At 56.7% G+C, this 16,690-nt stretch overlaps 2 protein-coding genes across 2 annotated transcripts; both read left to right on the plus strand.

The window, feature by feature from the left end:
- Window positions 1–1,053: 1,053 nt before the first annotated feature.
- On the plus strand, window positions 1,054–1,353 carry BESB_037580 (uncharacterized protein; the record flags this gene model as incomplete). Its single annotated transcript, XM_029362344.1, has 1 exon — window positions 1,054–1,353. The coding sequence occupies one exon, from the start codon at window positions 1,054–1,056 to the stop codon at window positions 1,351–1,353; it is 300 nt and encodes a 99-aa protein (XP_029221309.1).
- An 8,789-nt stretch (window positions 1,354–10,142) lies between these two features.
- Window positions 10,143–15,477, plus strand: BESB_037590 (uncharacterized protein; the record flags this gene model as incomplete). Its single annotated transcript, XM_029362345.1, has 8 exons — window positions 10,143–10,289; window positions 10,984–11,227; window positions 11,570–12,085; window positions 12,309–12,707; window positions 12,975–13,076; window positions 13,254–13,478; window positions 13,821–14,174; window positions 14,486–15,477. The coding sequence occupies 8 exons, from the start codon at window positions 10,143–10,145 to the stop codon at window positions 15,475–15,477; spliced, it is 2,979 nt and encodes a 992-aa protein (XP_029221310.1).
- Window positions 15,478–16,690: the final 1,213 nt, after the last annotated feature.

Below are 16,690 nucleotides of genomic sequence, written 5' to 3' on the forward strand. Positions count from 1 at the left end.
CTCAGGCAGAACTCCGGATAGTATGCAGTCAAGCGTGCTATCTCAGTCGTCGTCTGTTGCACAGACCAGGGCCTCGCGTACACCGGGCAACGATGAAGTCTTCTACGGATGAATATAACGTGTGGCCAGCGTGAGTGGATTTGCAGTTACCAATCCCTCAACTTATGCTGTTGACAGGCGTGCACGAGCCAGAATGCCCGCCTAAAAAAGACAGGACTCGCAGCCCTGTCTATTCCACCTCTACTCGCAGAGCATAACCGCTTGCGCGAACATCACAAGTTCCTGGCTCCCCCCCATGACGTATGGCGAACTTGCGGTCAAATTCATGTTACGTGAGGCACGAAGACCCTAGGCCAATGGGAATCCGCGAGCCGTTATGTCGCGATGAGGAATGGCGATCATATAGTGACTCGGAAAGGATGTGTTGACTGAGAAACAAGTGGGCCGGTGGAGAGCATCCAAAGAGAGCATGTACAGGTTTCGCCGAGCTCTACGGCAGCAAGGGGCGAAAAGACTGATCGCGAGGTCTGGAGAGTTTTAGAAATAAGCTTGTAGAACTCGGCGTCGAGTTCTCGGGATCAGCGGCAAATAATGCTGGCGTCTGCGGGACTGCTGACGAAGGCGCACGGGCATGGAAAAGCGCCGCGATACTGTGTAGGAACTCTGCGCGACACCTCGTGAGAGCTGACGTCGCCGAAGTTCCCCCGCAGGCGCCCGGCGGCGCAAGTACAGCGCATGCGGTGCCGCGTGCGCGATCTCCCATCAGCGCTGTTCCGCGAGGGAACGAAGTCGGTCGGACGACGTGGCAATACGGCGAACTTGTTGCGCCTGCGGGGCTACGTGGCATGCACGTTCGCGCGGTGGCGCGCGAATGCAGCTGGCGCGGGCGGGAATCTGTTACTTCTGCGGCCTCTTCGGTTATCTCGGTATTGTGTGGAGGTCTCCAGACGCAGGTGCCAGTGCCGGCAGCTGGTCCAGTGCATCTGTTAAGAGGCAGTGCGTGTTGCTCGGCGTTGCAAAGTTCAAAAGTGAAGATGCAACTCTCAGACGCAAATGGGATTAGAACTGGTTCATCCGTATCTGGATTGCTGGGAACTTGGCTCGACGGGAACAGCAAGGAGTGACCGAGCACCAGATGCTCGTATGGCAGTGCAGGCAAGAGCAAAGTTCTTCTACCAGAAGGGCCGGCGGTTTGTGCGTGCGAAGGAGCTTGAGGCAAACGCTGCTGCCGCTGATCCACTCCTGAAGGAGTGGGCTCGTCTCGAGGATAACCCCGGAGAGGCAGGCACGGTGGGAGAGGCTCCGGTTGCAACACGCCGGATTACTGGAATGTGGACCGATATCCGTTTCTGATCCACGCGCCAGCAAACGAAACATGTGATGCCTCAAGGCGTCAGTCCAGCGCCGTAAGGGTGTACATGGTGACGCCGCATGCGCACTGAATTATGGCCGCGATGACTCAAACGTGGATGCAGAATAGATGTGTAATGTATGCCCATTACGAGATTGGGTCAGCAAAGGTGATGGGTGGGATCATGGTGGGGCGCCTGGGGATAGCGAAAGGTCCACTCCTCTGTTCCCCATCGATGGGCAGGTTATACTGTCGCAGGCTCCAAGCCAGTTAGGCTCTCCTCTGGCAGGAAGAGAGGGCGCCTTCGCAAGGCCGTCGCGGCGGCTGAGGGAGTGGAGGGAGTGGACAACACGGTGCCGCCTCCGTCACACAGACAAAGCGGGCTTCAGGGAACTGTGCTGCCTGCGTATATTGAGAGCTCCACAGGCGAGCAAACAGCGTACGCTCACCTCGCTATTGACCAGCTGAGGCGTGAAGCCCGTCGCCTTGAGCAGGCGTGGAGAGAAAAACCTTTTTAGCTCGGAAAGTTGCAGACGGAATGAGGAGAGCGAAACTGTAGAAACCTGATAATATGACGCTCAAGCGTTGGATGCGCAGGGCAGGGACACAATATGCGTACTACTCGCGAGTTAGAGAGAGGGAGGCGGCAGAGTTGAACGCCCAGGCCGACAGGCTGGCAGCGGAGATGCGAGATGCCGGCCGTTTGCGACCGCCTGAAGAGGCATCTAACCCAGACAATATATCATACCAATCAGGTGACGTGTCAACGCATTGATGCATCTCGCTAATCTGCAATAGCTTCAAAGAAACCCTCTGCGGCAAAGTGTAGGCCACGTCACGCGCATTTGCACAGACGGCTGGTGGGTATTTGCGTCCTCAATCACCTGTTTGCTTCGCAGCGGAAGCAGCTTGCTAGACGATCCACGTCTGTTGCCAGTTGAATGGGTCACTCGGGACGCCCGCGGGGCCTCGTGCTAAGAACTACTTCGTTTTAAGCAGGGCTGGAGAACGCATTCAGCCAGGCATTGGCCACACAGTGCTCGCCCCAACTGACGATACACGCGTGTGGGTCAGGGAAGTGCCCATCCACCTTCTAACGACGACGATGAGGATTCCACTCTTAGAACCGGTTTGGAAGGAAGCGGCATGCACTGCATGACGGCGAAGGCCGACTCGATCTGTATGGAGATGTCCTGTCTCAATGCTGCTATCCACTTTGTCAACAGACATTGACAGTGACACCTTCGCGGCAGACCATCCAAAACTTGAGACGGAAAGGCGCAGAAATCCGGGATGTCTACAGAAGAGGCGCGGAAGCATTTACAAACCAGGAAGTCGCGGAACACATGCTACCCGACGGACAACCAAACCCACCCCCTGACACATTCAGAAGCTGGCGCCTCTCGGCTCTGAAAGGCAAATGCTCCAGACGCCGAACCCACGAAACTGGAGAATGAGCTGGCCACAGCGACGACACAGGCATTACGTGAACGCAGGCAGGGGGGCGGGGCGCGACAGAGTCGGGGAAAGGCTATCCTGCGTGCCCGTGCAACACAAACGCCCGGAGGCCTGCAGCTGTGTGAGGACCAAAATGTGCCTGCGTGGTAAGACATATAATAGCACATACACTGTCGGCCTTGGTGGCAACAACAGGGTATGTATTGCTATGCAGCGTTAGACTGCGCAGCGCGGGCAGAGGCGCAGGGCGAAGGTGCTGTGCGGGTCCGGCAGACAGGAAGTTAAATGGTGGTGGTGGAGACTGAACATGCGTACATGGCCGCTCGTGTTTCGCAAAAACCCGCACCATCTTTTGGTGTGCCTGAGCAAAATCATGAATTTTTCAGTACAGTAGCAGTTCCCACTCGCGGCGTTCGATTTAGTATGTTCCCGTTCCCACCGCCGACGGCACTCCTCGAATCCTTGAAAGTCACTCCAACTACAGCTGATACTCAGAAGCCACGGAAGACTCCGAAGAGCATGGCAGATGCGCAGGTGCTGCATTGGCTTTAGGTTTCTCCAACAAGCGCTATGCGCATGCGAATGAGGCGCCGAATCTACGGGGTTATTCACTCCTGGGATGTCAACCAAGAATCTGTCTTGATCTACGACACACGGAACGCTACATCCGAACAGCCGGGAGTATCCACGTGACCAAGCCCGCCCTTGCGTGACGACATCGCTGCCGCACGCCCACCAGTCACCTCTCCCGGCCCCGCCTTCCAGGCCGGTCCCGCGCCGACGAAAGAACCACAGCTGGTGAGCGGTGAATCGACCGCGGCAACGGACAGCCCTCCAGAGTCCACCCGGCCTGACCTTCCTGCGCCAGCATCGACGTACCCACAGCCGACCCATCACTCGTCGCACGCCCCTAGATTGTTGTTGACGCCTTGAGCCCCCGTTCCTTGTTGGTCACCTGCCGGGGAGATGATGCTCGCGTTTTCCGCCGTCCGCGTTGCCCCTGAAGAGACGCCAGGTCCCTGGTGACACATCTGATGACAAGATAGAGTAACATGTCACCTTTGGCTGCTCATCGACACATCAACCAGGCCTCCGCAGTCGTCGAACCTCACCTCGGGGATGGCCTTGTCCGCCTGCTTTACGACAGTCTCGGATCCTGCCTCAATGGGGAGTCTGTTGCCTGTGAGGCGTTTCCAGCCCTGAAGCGACCAAGAGCCGTGATAACCCTATTCCGCTCTGCAGCAGCCCCATGTTACCATTAGATAACATGTAACATTTCCACCTAGCGCCGCTGGGAACAGGACTCTGAAGCGGAAGTCTGCAGGAGTCGTCCCTAGACGGCGCCCCTCCACTGCCGATCTCCGACGCTTGTGCGCATGAGCACACTTGCGCACATAGTTGGTTCGGCATGTGTGTAGCCGTAAATTCGTCAGTGCGACTTCACCCGAACTCTCAACGATTTCTGTACGAAGACTGGTTAGAAGATCCCCATGCGTGGTCGCTTTAGCCGTTGGCCGTCAGGGCACAGACAAAAGTCCTGCGGTTACAGCAAGAACTGTGTCGGCACCGCGCAGTCGTTCAATACCACATGGTCTGCCTCAGTGTTCAGCCGCGCAGATGGTCGGATTCATCTGAGCTAGCAACTCGAGTCACACGCATCCCGTTTGCAAGGAGGCATGAGTCAGGCCCGCTCAGCCGAGGGGCATCGCCTCTGACAGACGTGCTCATCCCGTATGATAACAAAGTCTCGTGCCCCACTCGTGAGCTAGCTAGACAGGCGATGCCGATCCGCCGGGATGCCGCGCTGTCAGCAGGGTGCTATGGCTCGTAGCCGGCTGCACAGACTGAGTCTGGCACTCAGACATTGCGAGTTAGACAACACGGGATCTGGACTACTTGGTATGCACCAAGAAGAGAGGCCCCAGTGTACTGAGCCAGATGGTCGGGCTGGACTATGTCGGACGTTGCAGCCCAGCGGTTTTTTTTGCGGCAAAACCCAATCCATTGCAAACGGCGAACTTCAGTCAAGTCTAGCGAAATGAGCTAGCCGGCGACAAACCGGAAAAGCAGCGTAGATGGCGGCGCACAGCACACATCACTATATACTTTCGGTTGTAGGACTGGACGACTCGTCAGTAGCAGGCGGACTATGAGTCTGCGTGTACGCCTTACATGGCTCAATGAGCGTGGATTACACTGGACCATTCTTCAGCACCTGCGCAGGTAGTGGATATGGCCATCCCACATAGGGATCGGTTTACAGGACGAGCAGGGCTTCGTTAACAATGGAACCAGTCTCTCCGCTGTGTTCTCCAGGAGGCATATCTAGAATCATCTCCTGTGGATAGGTCCCTATGCCTGGATGATATTTGTAGAGCCACACCTGAGAGCGCGTGGACCGGCGGGTTAGCGAGCGGTGGTTGTCCAGTCCTGTGGTATGACTCGCCGCTGAGGCGAGTCGGTGGCATGTGGCGTGATCCACTTCATCGTTCCATTCGTGCCGCACGACTATCACGTTGTTTACCGCTCTCTCACGCTCCACAAGCTCGTGGGAGTTGTGATCCTCACACGCGCACGCGCATGTGGGGAAACAGTCTATGGGTCGAGCAGATGCGGATGTCGAGGGCATGAACACACTATCTCCGATACACTGGGAACACGAACCGCCTGCTAGACAGCGAATCACCTCAATCACCCTGCGTGTGCAACAGGTCGCGACGCGCTGTAAGCCCGGGTGCGTTGGTGTGCCTTGTGAGGGAGACAAAAATTGTTATGAGGAGGGGGAGCGAATCGCAGTTCAACTGTGACTGACAGCTGCGCGGCGGTGCTTCACAAGGCTCACGACAGACGCGCTACGCGATTTTCAAGTTTGTCGACCTCGTTAGTCTTCCTTAGCAATTGATCAGGGACAGTTTCCGCCTCTCCCAGTTCCTAGATGCCGCATTACTCATCCTTCGTGGTTCACTGCCATGAGCAGGGATCCTCGTCACTCCCTTGTTCGTGTACAGACGCCACGAGTTTGAGAAAAGGAGGCCTGCTTTTGTGGGTCTGTCGTGCCGCTAGGCAGAAGTATCATCGCTTGTCTCGGGCATTGCTAAGGGATCCTGGTGCCCCATACCCGGTGCAAATGCCGTTTGTCGTGGAGTGCCACGCAGTGCGTGCGGAATTTCAGGTGTTAATCACGCACTTAGATACGAGACGACTGGATACTTGACGAACAGGCCTGGCGGCCCTTGTTGATCCGGTCGCTCCATTCCCCTACCATCCAAAGGCTCATCCACAACTTAGCATCATGTGCACGTTCTTATCCGTATACCATTGTCGAAGACTCGTTGCACGCTACACTGGCTGCTGACGTGTCGGGCAATGGGGCATCGGACGGCTCCCACAAGTGCGTCGATCCTCCCGGAGGCGGGCAGACACCTATGCCCCTGGCACAAGAGCCAGCAGCTGCTCCTGCCGCCTCTCTAAGCACGGCCTCTGGAGCGTTTCCCGTTTTTCCAGGGCACCTATCGGAACAGGAAACTCGACCGACAGCGCCCGTGGCTGCGCCAACCCTTGGCAGTAAGCACAGCTCCTCCGCACCCACATCTGAGTATCCGCTGCACCGCACGCTGCAGAGAGCCTATATCACCCTCAGGCGCATAAGCAGGCTGGCTGGACGAACACAGGATACATGGCCACCATCTGAAGCCACAAAGTCCTGAGAACTAGGCGGGAAGCATGCCAGGGCAGCGGATGAATCTCAACACCGCAACGTACGTAGTTCGTTCGCGTGAGTGCCTGCATGGTGACTGCTGTTCTGCACCCTGCAGATGGCGCATCGTCCGGAACCAAAAGACGTGGCAGGTCACCAACGGGTCGTGCCTTCTCGTGCTCAGCACCCGGAAAATACGGACTCGTCAGCACCTTTCAAATACCTGGGGGTTCCCCCATGACGTACGGCTAAGTGGCCGTTGGTTGGGTGATGCGTGGTGCACGAGCTATGCTTGAAGAATGGGAGAGCGAGCCGCGGTACGTAGGAGGAAAAATTGGCCAGCAGATAGCAATCCGGAACAAGCGTCCGCCGCCCGAGCTCCTGAAGAGGTGGAGAGCAACAGCTGAAACTATATATCGATGACGAGGCACAGCCCGCCGTCATGCCTCTAGGAAGATGCTGCAGCGAGCTGGCGAGATCAAACAACGGCTTGAAGCGGTCGGAGTGCGGTTCCTGGACCCAGACGCTGTCTATGCAACTACACCAAGGGTAGAGGAAGGCGGAGCCGACACCTCACACGCCGTGCTCGACGCCGATGAGCGCTAGCTTGTGTTACAACCGGAAGGTCACTGGCACGCCTCTGTGGAACACGAGAGGAGCAATACAGCAGGATAGAATCTGTCCTGCGCACAGACCTGTGCAGAGCCAGCACGGGGAACACAGCTTGCGGCGCGCGTTCGGCCCTCCTCCCGCAGTACGGTTAGTTTCGCTCACCGCGCTCTTGAGCAACTCAGCAGAGCTCGACGAATGCAAGAGACGTAGAGCGACAGAGAAGTGTATGTGGTCAGAAACATAGCCGAGCAAATGCTACGCCAAAGGCAGCGAGCGCCTGATGCTCCGCGTATACGCTAGTGGATCCGGAGGGCACAGGTTCAGTATGAAAACCTTTGGCCTCTACGATCGACAGCGGCTGCCGAACTGGCCGCCCGAGCCGACATGCTAGCTGCGCAGATGGCAGAGGCCGTCATCCCCCCCTCAAACTCAGAACCAAAACAACGCTGACGCGGATCGCGCCGTACCGTCCTTAGTTGATTCCGCCTCCGAATGAGACACCGCTAACACTTGATCAGACTCCTGCGCAGCCGCTCGCCATAACGATTGCCGATACTCACAACGGTATCCGTTGGGCGACATGTACCTGCGTGACTGTACGGAGCGACCACTCTACCACGTTGTGCGTCACTCTCACCTTCGGCTGTGGATCGTCGCCTCTACCCGTTTTTGTTCCTGTACGTCATGTGGGCCGCCCCAGCATGTCGGCCCCCGCGCCTGTTGATCGGGGGCTGGTGGCAAGGATTAGCCCGATGTGAGGCACGCCATTCGCATGCACTGGATGGCAAACCGCACGAAGATCTGGAGGCCGTCACGCATGCCGTATGCCTGGGAGCGCTTTGTCCTCAGAGGCATCGAAGGCGTCGGCGTCTGCTGCTGGCAACGAGACCTTCGCTGCCGTCTCTATTAGGAGTTTGCGGCCAGAGGCAGAGGACACCCGGAGGATATATGGCCAAGGGGCAGACGCATTCGTTAACCAGCGCCTGGCGGAGCGTATGGAGACCAATGGAGAACCAAATCCACCACCTGCAACGCTGCGGTGCTGTCGGCATAGGGCGGTGTGCAACTTCAGGAACGTGTCAGCCGTCAGGCTGGCAAAGGAAGTGTACTAGACGATGCAGCGAACGAACTGCAGAAAGACCTCGCAGCAGCTGTAGGGTCGTCCCGACGTCAGGGTGCACCCGTCGCCGATCAGCGTGCCATTGTGGGTGAGCCTCGTCTGCCGGCACACCGTGAGCCCCTTTCGCAGCCGCATGCAAGAGAGACGCTACTTGATATGTAGCCGTGAAACATCAACCGCGCCGTACGAATCACTGCGCCCTCTGTGGTCGTGAGTAACGGATTAGAGTGGCACGTATGTAAGCAGGTGGTATAGTGCCGGAGACAAAGATGTGAAGGGGGGATTCTGGCAGTCGGTTCAACTGGAACGTTTGTTTCGTGCGTGCCAGCTGGGAGCCAACTTGACAAAGCAGTGCACTTATTTCCATCCGGTGAAGGGGCAAAGGCGTACTGATGTACACATCGCTGCTGCTGATCTGACTGTGCCGCTATACTGGTTCACCAGCCTCTACCGGCCGAGGAACCACGCGAAGGGGCCAGGGCCGACCACAATCGAATGTGGTCCGGAATCCAAGAGAGAGGGCTTCATGTATGCGACGAATGACGGCAGGGAGCATTGTGCAGGCGTTTTCCGTAACTTTCCTTTCCGATAAAGAAACGCTGGTTTCCTAACGAGCCGTCAGGACCGGAACCGGACCTCTACAGTGCAGACGACACACCTGCGGCGGATTCATAGCCAGTACATACCGCCCCTAGACAAAGCGCGTTCTGCCGCTATTTGCCCTTCTCGCAGGACCGCTACCTGCTCCAGCGGTCGTGCCGCGGAACGGCCCCACTTCTCTCCGCAGTAGTAGTGCGACAACCGCTTTAGCTAGTCCCTCAGCAGATCGTGTCACGGCGTCCGCAACGCATGTTGCGACATGGCCCACAGCCGTGCAGTCTCTGGGCACGAACGCTCAAACAGAAAACCGCAGCGTTCGTCACTAATTGGCGCTCCTGTCGCTACCGCTCGCTGATATTTGTGCCTGTGAAGACAACTGCCGGATCGCATGGTTCGGCACCTGTGAAATAGCGAATCATCCATGTGAGCTCATCTGCGCACCCACAGTCTTGCGCACTCTGATGTCAGGCTTCACATGCATGTGCGCTGCGGCCGCGGCCCGCCAACCCACACGCAGCGCCGCTGAGTTTACATCATGCAGCGTGTGGGCGCCGAGCACTCCTTCCACAGCTGGACATCGTACACCAGACTGTCTGCCTCAGTGTTCAGCGTGCACATGGTCTGATTCGTCTGGGCTTGTGAATGTAGGAACACGCGTCGCATTTGTATGGAAGCATGAGTCACCCCCGCGTTACCGAGCGGGGATCGCCATTCGGAGATGTGGCCATGCTCGTATGAGGAGGGCCTCTCCGCCCCTGGTTAAGCCTGAGCTGGATTTTGGATGCGATTCATCCACACGGTGAGCTTGTTGACGGGTCACCACGACGCATATTCGGTCGTGAACCCTGCGCCCAGCCAACAGCCTAAAACAGTCGACACACTTACGATCATAGTGTGACGGTACCCGCAGTTGCCCTCGTATGCTCCGAGAGCGCCTGACAGTTCCCAACAAACGCGGCCGCCACATGTAACAGTGGTTCTGTGACCTCTCTAACACCAGATAAACTAACTAGGCACCCGGTGGCTGACGGCCTCCCCAGATCCTCATAGGGCACCTGGAACCCGTGGTCAAAGGCAGAGATACGGCGTCCTTGTTGAAACAGCTGCACAGGCAGCAGAACAATCGTGTATCGAATCAGCGGTCGGTATGGTTTCTTACCAAGTTTGGTTGCGCTCCGTATCGTTGTGTGCAGGCCACAGATCACCCCAGGCCTGGAACAGCACATGGCAGAGCTTTGGCTCGCGACGCAGTCTGGCGTATCCGCTCTGCGCGCGGTGGAGTGGTGATTCTAGGATGACGCGTCATGCCGCCTAGTCCATTAACTGATGGAACGCTGCCCGCGAAGACCTTACGTCGTGGGGCGGGCAAGATTGCAGCCGCCCTCAGTGGGAAGCGCACGATGGCCTCCCACAATTACCACTGGCTAGAAGCTGTGTGCGTGCAGCAACGGGTATGGTGCGGACAGGTATCATACCGTTGCTTTCATTGGTGTACGGAAGAAACCAGCAGACGCCACTCTCTCTACCGCTCGCCCCCATAGGGAAAGATAGTGCTGGCTGGACTAGTCGCAAGCTTGATGTTCGGTGGCCGACGCGCGACCCTGCGTCTGCCCCCTGCTGCCAGTGAGACTGCAGAGCTGCCTACGGTCCCCGCCGAATTCGGTCATCTTTCATGCTTGCTGGCCATCTTTTCGCCCGTGTTCTTCGCTCATGTGGCGCTCCCAAAACTAGCGGGTGTCTGGCCTGTGTTCTCTTGCTGCCACACGGCTGGCATGCAAATTTTTCGCACTTCTGGCAAGATGTCTTCGGACGCTCCCTTGATCACTTTCCGCGTCTTAAAAAACACGAACAGCAGATTCGAGGGCTGTCACTAATCGGGGACCTGTCACAGGACTTGAAAGAGACCAGTTTCTCGCCGTGTCTCCGGCAGTGCCCACGGGTTCCGCTTGCCCTGTGCGGATGGTGGCAGGTCGCCATTCTCTGGGTGCCTACTCAGTTTATGTGATGTTACATGGGTCGCAGAACTATTTGGGGATGTGGAGGGCGCGTTTGTGGGGGACCGGCGTTGCGGCACTCGCCTGCGTCATCTGCTCATCCGTTTGGAATCCCAGCTATTCACAAAACTCTTTGAAACAATGTTTACAGCTGACATTGCTATCCCCCTGCGTATCCTTGTACCTGGGCACCGCGGGCTTATTTCGTGCTGTTCTGGCGGCAGATGCGCCTGGCATCCAGGCAGTGACATCGGACAGCCAGACAAGAGGCAAGGCTGGAGTCCGCGGCGGTCTGACGAGACGCGAACAGCAGCAGATACCGGCATGCGCTGGCCTCGCTTCATTTCAGATCGACACCGTTGACGACTCGCATGTGTCCAGGGCAGCCCCCAGAGGTGTGCAGAAGTGCAACCATATTTAAGAAATCGCGCCAAGCCAGTTCAGTGCGCAACGCTCATGCGCTGCTCTACAGAGCTTCTCCATCACTCTGCTACAGCTGCGTGTTTCTCATGAGATAGTGATACCCGCGTATTAGACCGCAGCGATTCGTACTGTGCATTACAACGTCGGGCTCGAGGCTCCTCCAGGTAGCAACACCCCAGAGTCAACGTGGAACAGTAGACGAAAGCTTCCTGCGTGGTGCAGGCATGGTATTATGATATGAGTCCAGCAGGTAGGTCCACTGTATGACTGCACCGAAGCGCGAAGAGCTGTGATGTATGCCCTCCTTTATTCAGGCCCTCAGTCGCGCGTAGGCAGCGAGCGGGCGATGCGGTGGCAGGAGCCACCACGGACCGGCGCCGCCGCAGCGGAGTGTGGAGTTGCACAATTCACTGAGGTGCCTGGCCGCGGCCCTGTTACTTATGGGCAGCTTGCAATCGAGACATTGAGGGACTGGGCACAAGAAATACACAGGCAGTGGGAAAGCCGGGAACGCTACGTTCAGTCCGCCATCGGGCGGCGGATGCTGGCCCAGAAAGAACCGCCGACAAGGAGTCAGCTGGAGAAATGGGACAAGGAGAGCAGACGAAGGCATGCCCAGTATTCACTCACTCGATTGATACAGGCCACGAGGTCAATGAAGCAGGCTGAAGAAATCGAACAACGTCTCCTTGCAGCTGGAGTGCCATTCACTATATCTGAGGAAACTAGCCCTATGACACCCGGATGTAACCAGAGGCATTTTGATGCTCCAGGCACAAATACGGCAAGTACGAAAGGCACACTCTCCAAGCGAGGAGCGGCTGGCGCATGTGAGATCACACAGTTGTATTTGTCTCTCAGTGACAACACGCGTGTCGCGTGATTCTTGCCCCTTGTTGCACGACGAAGAGTGGAACTCTGCTACTGCGTTGAGAGCGGCAGCACGTGCGTCCCTGACCTGTTCGGCGGACGTTGATGCCAACTGCTGAAAGAGAGATTGAGGCTATGACAGAGGCGTTCCCCTTTGCTGCGTGTGCTGTCGGTGTGGGGTAGGCGCCGAAGGCTACAATCTGTTTACCGCAGCTGGTCAGCGTAAATGCCTGCAGCTCGCGCTCGATAAATCAAAGAGACAGGCAACTGCATTAAAGCAGAAATGGGATTCAGAAGACGGCTTCGTTTCTCTGTTTGTTGCGGAGCGTCTGAAAAACCGAATGTGTCTGAATCCCAGTCATCGGCAACTAACTATGTGGCGCCATCAAGCCAGAGCCACATATTCCCGAGAGAGGGCAAGATCGAAAATTACCATTGCGAATGTTGAAGGCAGAATAGCAGCAGGCGTCCGGCTGCTTTCTCTCATTTCGCCAGCCGACGAAGGACCCGATCAAGGCGTGTCTGAAGAGGCGGGAGTTGTTGCGCGGCGCAAGAGGCACCACAGCGTTGATGGTTCGCCGAGTGAGTGTACCCTACAGAGAACCAAGCACGGGTGCCACCATGAGGGAGTGGTGCCTCTGAACCACTGGCATAACCAGTCAGATTGACTGGCGCGCTCGCGTCCACTGCGTCTGCCCCACTCGACACAGATGCCAGATGCGTGCTTAATCACCATGTGAAGTAGTAGTATCCTCTGTCTCCCAACCGCAAGCGCCATCTATCTCGTTCTGTGAGTGAGTACTGTGTATCTCTGAACAAATCTCTCTTTTGTGTTGAGCTGTTTTCCAGAGGACACGGAGGGAGCCATTAAGACCACAAGGCGCACTCCCACCAGCGCAACGCTAACGGTGTCTCGTTCGGAGAACGAGCGAAATACGGCAGAGGAGCCAGGTGACCCCAGATATGATCAACTATCGCCCGGCTCGCTGCTGGCCAGACGTATCACACTGCCAAACGGCAGGGAGACGTCGTACATACAGCTAGCGATCGAAAAGATGAGAAGAGAGGCTAGTTATATGCAGGAGTCATGGAGCGACAGGGTGCATTTCATATCCCGAAACATTGCAGTGCGCATGCTGCGGGAGAGGAATTTAAGTCCACATCCATCCCTGGTGCACAGTTGGGCTGTGAAAGCACGAAGGATGTATTCCTACATTTCGCCAATGCGTTTGCAAAGAGTCTCGGAACTGCGTGCTCAAGCTGATGAATTGGAGGCAAAGGCGCTGAAAGCTGGTTTATTATTATCGAGCTTGGAGGAGACACCCGACGGCGAGCATTACTCCACTCTACCGGGTGAGGGCGCTAAGCCCACAATATCCCACACAATTTGTCTCGTTCTGTCCTGTGGTGCGGGCGCTGAGACCGCTTTACTGAAGGGAACAACGCTCCAGTTATGCGGGCGGATTATGAAACAGCGTGGGAGAGACGGTAGTGTTCTCTTTTCAGAGGGTGTAATGGTTGGCGGCATGACGTCACTGCGCGAATGCTCCTTCCGGACAAACAATGGGTGGCATAATAATTTGCCAAACCTATTGCACTCAAACCACCAATGGTCCAGTAGTATGAATCCTGTATCTTCGTGTGGTGATGTCGTTTGGTAATACTGTGTCCGCCTGTCTGCCTCGATTGCACCAGGAATATCGACTACGTCCACCACCGGACAGGAAACATTTGCAGAGCTGGCCATCACCTATCTACGGAAGGAAGCCGAAAGGCTGCGGTCTGTTTGGGACCACGGTATAGAATATTTCGCGGCGCAGAATACAGCAGATCGCATGGTGCGCGACGCGGACCCAAATCCGACTTCAAGTACGTTGTACGACTGGAATCGCAGATCTAGAAGAGACTATAGAAAGTTCGTGAAAATAAGACTGAAAAAAGCCCAACAACTTGAAGCGCAAGCTTCAAAACTGGAGCAGGAGTTTCTTGCCCTAACATCTACGTCGTCTAGCGATGCAGCGCCAGCGTCAAGTGATCCTTCAGTTCCAAGTGAGTCGTTTGGTGCAGGAACTCTCTCGCGGCACGCTGGGCGGCATCTCAGTTGGTTGCTAGCTCACATGGTGTCCAAAATGGCACGGCTATGGCTTTCTAAGCCGGAATGTGACGGAGCATTCGGGTGGCTGAGCCTAGTTAGATTTTCCGACGGAAGGCTAACTTCTAGGTCGCTGCTGCAGCCAAGAGCGTCCCTGACGTCGGGTGTCATTTGCATGCAGAAAAATGTTCCGTCCAACAGGGGTTGCCGGGACCGGCGAGCAATGTAAGGGAGCATTTTGTGGGGTATCCCGCTGTGCGTTCCTCAGGCCTCCGCCGCCGTGCCGCTGCCTGCGGAGGAGCCCCCCCACTTCCAACAGCTGTAACTGAGAGCCCTAGCGAAGACCAGTCGAGCCCGCCTGCAACATCGTCCCTGTGGATGGCTCCGGTAAACGCGCTTGATTTGCGCCTCCAAGGGTGGCCGGCTGTGGAGGGGCGCGAAGGCACCCGTAAGGCGAGTCAGTCACCCAGAAGCTCTCAACCGCAGAATCGAAAAGGCGAATGCGTGACGGAGACGCTTCCGGCGAAAACAGTCGCACGAAGAGAACGTCAGAACGAGAGCCACCCGTTAGTGGAACGTGAAGGACGCAAAAGCCAGACCAAGGGATCTGAAACAAAGGCTGCTGCAAAAAGGCAATCTCACGGCAATGAACACATGCCAAATAGAAGGCAAAAAGAGGGAGACATGAACCTGCCGCCTCCGAGGGGAGTCACTATCCACACTCAAGGTCAGGATGACTGCTGTCCGGTCGAGAAGATCTCAAAGTCTACGCTTCCTCATGTGCCGCAACAGGATGGCGCGTTCCCAATCGAGTCCTCTTTGCAAATACAGTGCGAGCGGCCCCAGGTCACGTCTGCAGTCGTGGCCGATTTGCAACAAAGTGACGCATTGCAGTCTGCCTCGACAATGCCTCTGCCGAGTCCGCTTGAAAAACCGCGCGCCCTCACAGGCGTTCTCCCAACAGCTATCACTTGCCCGCAGTCTGCCTGCTCGGCACCTGCACCCACTCGCAGCTGCTCTTCTCAGCACGCGGAGTCTCGAGTCGTGCAAGTGGCTGACGGGTTGAACCAGCTGACAGTTCCGTTATCGCTGAACCCGGCCGTCCCTACAAGTCTGTTTGAACCGCTTCCGTCCTCTCATTTGCCTTTGAAGAAACGGCGCCTTCGCGATGCTCTGTGGCGTTATGCAGAGCTCGCCTCAACCGAAGGGAATCTCTCTCTTGATGCTGCACCACCCTGCGGGGATTCACCAAGCAGTTAAACCTGGGTGCCGTGTCCCTCTGGCTGAATTGCCGAAGCGGTAACCGAGAGGGGCCGTAGTGGAGCTAATCGATTACCCAGTTATGTGCAGTGCCATCGCCCGCTCGCCTGTCGGTCCCGAATGTGACTGTGCTCTCGGTTCACGTGTATACGCACGGAGCGAAAGCACCAGTCTTCTGGCATACTGTCGTTTACTGTCGTACTGCGCCACCCACCGGGGTAGTGCAGAATTACCACGTAGTGAGGCGGCTCTTCCACCTGAGGGCAGCCACAGGGTCCTTGTCACTACCTGTGGAGGTAGGGCGAATCATCCGCTGTTTGATGCAACCTGTAGGAAGGATGCAAAGCGGTATAGCATGAATTCGATACGCGTCTTGGAAGAACCAGCCGACGCGTCGACAGTGTTTCTCTAGCAGCGTCCTCGGGGAAGAGCTCTACAGTTCGTCTCCGCCGCAGAACCCATCAAATCGAAGCCAACCCAGGAGGGGATTGGCCGCACACGTGATCACGCATGCAGAAGGCGGCGGTCGGTGGATAGATGACGGGAAGAAACGACGCAGCTAAACGCTTGTCCCGACAGCCGCTTAGTTACCCCGTACTGTGGCGGCTCGCCCTTTTATGGTGCCTTCGCTTCTGAGATCAGCGGAGAACTTTGTCTGGACCGCATGCCATATACGGAAAAGCCCGTTGAGTTGAAAACCGTTGTAGACGCGCTGGAAAAAACCATGGCGGAACCTCCTGCAAGCAGGTAGCAGTGGACGATCTGCTATGCCCTGGGGCCCGCCTGGGGTCAGCTCCGATCCCGCCTTTGTGTGTCGCAGACACGGGGTCGGAGTTCAGAACTGTATTCGACGCGCCAGTTTCTTCCTTTGTAGAAACCGGTTCACCAGGATCCTCGAGGCGCCTGGGACCACAAACGCCAGCCGCGACAACGCGCTACTCACTAGAACGCCAAAAGAGAGCCCATAGGCGAGGGCGCACATCCCAATTGCGTCTGCAGGCATGCGAGTCAAACGCGAAGATTGGCCTGCGTGACATGTTGCTGTCAAATACGGTCGTCCTCCAGAAGTGGCTAAGTCGTTGTGGGGGGTAGCCTCGTGAATATCGAGGCAAGCTCCGCTTCTCAGAACTCAGTTTATGCCATAAGCAAGCATTATCTTCTGAGGATGGGATGCCACCGGCGGTTACCCGCGCTCAAGCCTTCCAGGCGTCCG

Source organism: Besnoitia besnoiti, chromosome II (assembly GCF_002563875.1).
Source record: "Besnoitia besnoiti strain Bb-Ger1 chromosome II, whole genome shotgun sequence".
NCBI lineage: Eukaryota > Apicomplexa > Conoidasida > Eucoccidiorida > Sarcocystidae > Besnoitia > Besnoitia besnoiti.